Source organism: Ciona intestinalis, unplaced genomic scaffold (assembly GCF_000224145.3).
Source record: "Ciona intestinalis unplaced genomic scaffold, KH HT000165.1, whole genome shotgun sequence".
Classification (NCBI taxonomy): domain Eukaryota; kingdom Metazoa; phylum Chordata; class Ascidiacea; order Phlebobranchia; family Cionidae; genus Ciona; species Ciona intestinalis.
Window position 1 is genome coordinate 14,736 of NW_004190487.1, and position 5,160 is coordinate 19,895.

General features: G+C 38.5%; 1 protein-coding gene across 1 annotated transcript in view; it reads right to left on the reverse strand.

Annotated features, from left to right (window-relative positions):
* LOC100180444 overlaps positions 1–3,366 on the reverse strand; it is an 11,745-nt gene extending 8,379 nt beyond the window's left edge. The window contains exons 1-3 of the mRNA XM_026839172.1: positions 3,226–3,366; positions 2,727–2,784; positions 2,160–2,269 (exon numbers count right to left, since the gene is read on the reverse strand). Coding sequence (XP_026694973.1) covers positions 2,160–2,263 — 104 coding nt within the window. The 5' untranslated portion in view covers positions 2,264–2,269; positions 2,727–2,784; positions 3,226–3,366. The remainder of the gene's footprint in view (positions 1–2,159; positions 2,270–2,726; positions 2,785–3,225) is intronic.
* Between the last annotated feature and the right edge of the window lie 1,794 nt (positions 3,367–5,160).

Genomic DNA, 5,160 nt, shown 5'->3' on the forward strand with positions numbered 1-5,160 from the left:
TATAAGAAGACACCCATGTTATAACTCGACAGTGCAGCATGAGGTGTATGAATACACCATGTGTGTCTGGTGTATAAGAAGACACCCATGTTATAACTTGACAGTGAGCATGAGATGTATGAATACACCATGTGTGTCAGGTGTATAAGAAGACACCCATGTTATAACTTGACAGTGAGCATGAGGTGTATGAACACACCATGTGTGTCTGGTATATAAGAAGAAACCCATGTTATAACTCGACAGTGAGCATGAGGTGTATGAATACACCATGTGTGTCTGGTGTATAAGAAGACACCCGTGTTATAACTCGACAGTGAGCATGAGGTGTATGAATACACCATGTGTGTCTGGTGTATAAGAAGACACCCATGTTATAACTTAACAGTGAGCATGAGGTGTATGAATACTCCATGTGTGTCTGGTGTATAACAAGACACTCATGTTATAACTTGACAGTGAGCATGAGGTGTATAAATACACCATGTGTGTCTGGTGTATAAGATGACACCCATGTTATGACTTAACAGTGAGCATAAGGTGTATGAATACACCATGTGTATCTGGTGTATAAGAAGACACCCACGTTATAACTCGACAGTGAGCATGAGGTGTATAAATACACCATGTGTATCTGGTGTATAAGACACCATGTGTGTCTGGTGTATAAGAAGACACCCATGTTACAACTCGACAGTGAGCATGAGGTGTATGAATACACCATGTGTGTCTGATGTATAAGAAGACACCCATGTTACAACTCGACAGTGAGCACGAGGTGTATGAATACACCATGTGTGTCTGATGTATAAGAAGACACCCATGTTACAACTCGACAGTGAGCATGAGGTGTATGAATACACCATGTGTGTCTGGTGTATAAGAAGACACCCATGTTACAACTCGACAGTGAGCATGAGGTATATACAGCAATATTACTTAGAATTAAAGATCAGCCACTAACCTGGCGAAGGACATTTCTTTGGTCTTGGTGAAACATCGGGACTCACCCCTGGTTTGCGATTTACTTTGGTACGTACCGTTACCCTCCCGATAGTTTTGTTGTGGCTTAAACTTGAAAGAACTTTTATTCCTTGCGATTTCCATGCTTTAACCGGGAATGCCCCTGCAGGGGATAACCCTTGCTGTACAGGGCGTACTAATAGTTTGGGTTTTCCCCCAACACTCAAATTCAAAGGTTCATCTTGCCCTGTGTTGGTAGGTTTGTTCTGTTTCATGCTGTAGACGGGTGTGTGCGTGGGTGGCAGCGTTAACCCACATCGTTTAATTCCTATTTGAACCCCTCGTGGGTTAGTGTTCGATGTCGTGATGCTAGTAACACCCCAACTTTCACCGTGCTTCGATGTATTATTAATCCCGAAACATGAAAGTAACTCCGATGGGTCTTGTAGAGTGATAACTGGCAACCCACCAACCTCAGGCGATCCCACTCTACCATGGTTGGTTTGCAGTGAAACCGGTAGCAACAATATCGGGTTGCTATGGGCAACTTGTGTGTTGTTGCGCGTTGCTGCCACTGGTGGTGACGAGGTTTTTATTAATGGAGCAACCGAGGCTGTGAGTTTCCCGTGGATCCGTCTACCACCACCTAGTGGCCCCGATGACGAGAACACGGGCTTCGAACTTCCTTCAGTTTTAATTTTCACTTTTTTCTCGGGTACAGCTTCAAACACATCGTCGATTGGTGAATTTCTCTCGTTAGTTTTATCGCCTGATGCTCTCTTGCGCCCTCGTTTGAAGGCCTCAACTTTTTCACTCGTTGAATTCTTTTTATGAGGTCTGCATAGAAATAACATATTTTAACTCAGTGACATCGTAATGAGAGTAACAAGTTAACAGCTGCCGAAATATTCATACAACAAGGTAATAAACAACTGTGGCACAAATTCCATGTCTCCTTGCCATGGGACTTTACCCAGACACTCATACAGTACGAACATTGATACAAACATTATATTTTAACTCTAAATAAGAACAATATTAATTAATAATGACAAATATCATTATATTAATTAGTCTGATCTTTTTGTTTTCTTTGAAGAGATAAATATTATTTATGTAATGAATATCAGATTAAATAATATATAAGTAATACATCGGAGTCTTCAATATTAATCTAAAACATAGAAATAACAAACTTGTTGTTTGCTTTTCGGTCGTCCTCGATTTGAATATTCCACAAGACTTCTGCTGTGAGACTAGCTGCTCGTCGGCTTCTTCGTAACGGGGCGGTGTCGGCCATTTTGAACTAAACATAGAAATCATATTAATGAAAGTAGCTTACTTGTTAGAACAGTGGTTATAACACGGTGTTCTGTTTTATATGTTTCGTGCCCGCTTATAAGTTACCACACATTAACTTTGTGGGCCAGTTTAGACAACCCATTAGTAACCACTGGATTGGAGTAATTTCCGTTAGGTGTCTTGCCCAAAGACACTTACTCCCACAATGGTAGCAGCGGCGAGCCTTGAACTCGTATCTCAGGGCTAGAGGCGAGCTAACCATTATGCCACAGCACCAAAAATTATATTATGGGCTCAAGATAATAATAAATACAACATCATTGTTTTATGATGTCATAATACGATCTATGAGGTAACAGAGGTGTTTATATTGAGCAAGCCTCTAACATAAAAACCCCTCCCATTTATTGTTACTATATATGGAAAAGTCATGACTATGACGTCATACATGACGTAATTACCTTTGTACAGCTGGTGTGGTTTCCTTTATCAATAAAACATATTAAGTTCCTATATTATCTGTAAGATATAACATTGTTGAATGAATTAACGTAACTTGTTTATCATTGCATGGCGGGGCAACGACAGTCGTTATAACACGGGTGTTCTGGTTCATACATCTCGTTTCAGCTTACGAGTTACTACGTGTATAACTTTGTGGGTGATTGTTTTGCTTTGTTAACCTCAATTTAAACAACCCGTAAGCGATATTGTTACTTTTGTGCCGTTTACAGGTTATAACAGAACGTGCGTTACGTTAGCCCAAACAAAGTATGCAAGATTGTACACGAAGTGATTTTCTCTCAACAATACAACATGTTAAATATAAACGTTTATAAATACTCGTAAAACTTGGTATAGTTGGTAACTAGGCTGTAATGCAATGAATGGCTAAATCACACGGGTGCTATGATATTTAATATGCGGCTAACATCGAGCATTAAATTTACTTTAAATTACCGAGTTGTTCTTTATATACGCCTGATGTAATCATTCAACACGATGACGTTATTGGATTATTAAATCATTTGCAGCTTAAGCTAGAGATTGAAACGTGCTGTTAACTTGTATGCAACATTAGATTTACTTGACCACAAAACTGCTAATCGTATCTTATATACTATACTAAATATACATACATTATGTATGTCTTGTAACGGACCAGACAATCCATATTTATGCAACTGCTGTTCCATTATATTCCTATAATATTTGCATATTAAACTTAACTCAGATGCAACATTGCATTAATCTAAATACCAATCAAACAGTTAAAATGCTACTTCTGTTTTCATACACCTCGCCACTATAACGTTGGATCCTTATAATCTGTATCTTAAACTAGATTGAAACACGCTACTGTCATCTCGCTTTCTTGTGCTCTGAGCCGTTCTAGCAACGAAGCAGAGGAAATCATAGCTGCGGCGACTTCCGGTCTTTATAATCCATCACGTCCATACTAGAACTTCCACAAAAATGTAGAATATGACGTATCAATGCGTACTGTTACGTCATACACCCCAAGTCGCTACGTAATAACCTTAATTCAAATTACACGCTAGGAGGCTTAAATAACAATACGCGACGTTTAATTGAATATAGATGATAGTTCATTATAGTCTGTGACCCTACACCAATATACCTGCTAATTAAATTAGCCGTTGCAACATATAGTACTGTAGGGCAAGATGGGATACCGTTAGCACCAAATCCCGCATTTCCTGATCGTGTTTTTAACAATTAACAACGCTGTTTTAGAGTCGTGAGGATACGGTTTTATAATTTTGTAAATATTCTTTGTTTACTACTAAATGGGGCGAAAAGGAGAATAAAAATATGAACCATGTCACGCACTCTATTTTATCTTTAAAGGTGAGCCCAAATACGTTTGTTTGCGTAGGTTTAATATATATCAGGAAACAAGACATATTACTAGAACCTTAAACACGTCTTATAAGCTAAACGTATACACATCAAACACGTGTATTATATATGCACACATACCGATAACTTAACAAACTGAATGGTCACTTCATTTTCGGATGCATTACAATAATAGTATCAACTTTTTACACCACGTTACGTGGTACGCAAACATTGTAAAAACAAACACAAAGGAAGTCACAATATATAAAAGTTTCGGGGTACCAGTAATATTAACTGGTCACTGATTTTCACAAGTCAGCTACTACATTACTATATTAGTTAATGCAAATATCCTGGAAAATATCGTAAAGAGACTCCCTTACCGCTAAAACGTTTTATAATTCAACTTCTAAAACTGAACAGATACAGACTACTTTCAGTATACTCAGCGTATAAACCGCGTTGCCGCCCACAGGGTTTAAAACACAAGTCTGAAATGCTAAAAGGATTAAACGGCGCGTTATAAACCAGCTTATCCCAATCTATTGCAACCCCATGCTTTCTGTCGAGCTACTGCAATGTAAACTATCTTCATGTAACTGGACACACGTGTTGTTGACGTACAATAGATCTTTTATGACGCGCTTTACGACACAACCGATCATTGTTTGCGAACTTTACCCGCAGTTTGATAACAAACAGCTCTTATGACGTCATTTTCCGTAATACTCCAGTTAGTTCAAACTGTTTTGTCATAATGCATATTTCGCCATACATCGAAACCATTATGACGTCATAGGCTGAAACAGCTTGCGAACTCTATTGACCCGACATCGATCCTCGAACATCTGATTGTTACGTAAGCTAACTGTGATGAATTCCGTTAATCTGTCCTGACCTAATGCTCATGAAGTTGGACGATTATTGTAACGAAATAACAGTCAGGATCAAGTGTCATGAAATATGTTACAAACAAAAATCCTCAAGTCCAACGAATAGTTTTGTTTTATATATTCCTCCTAAAATAGC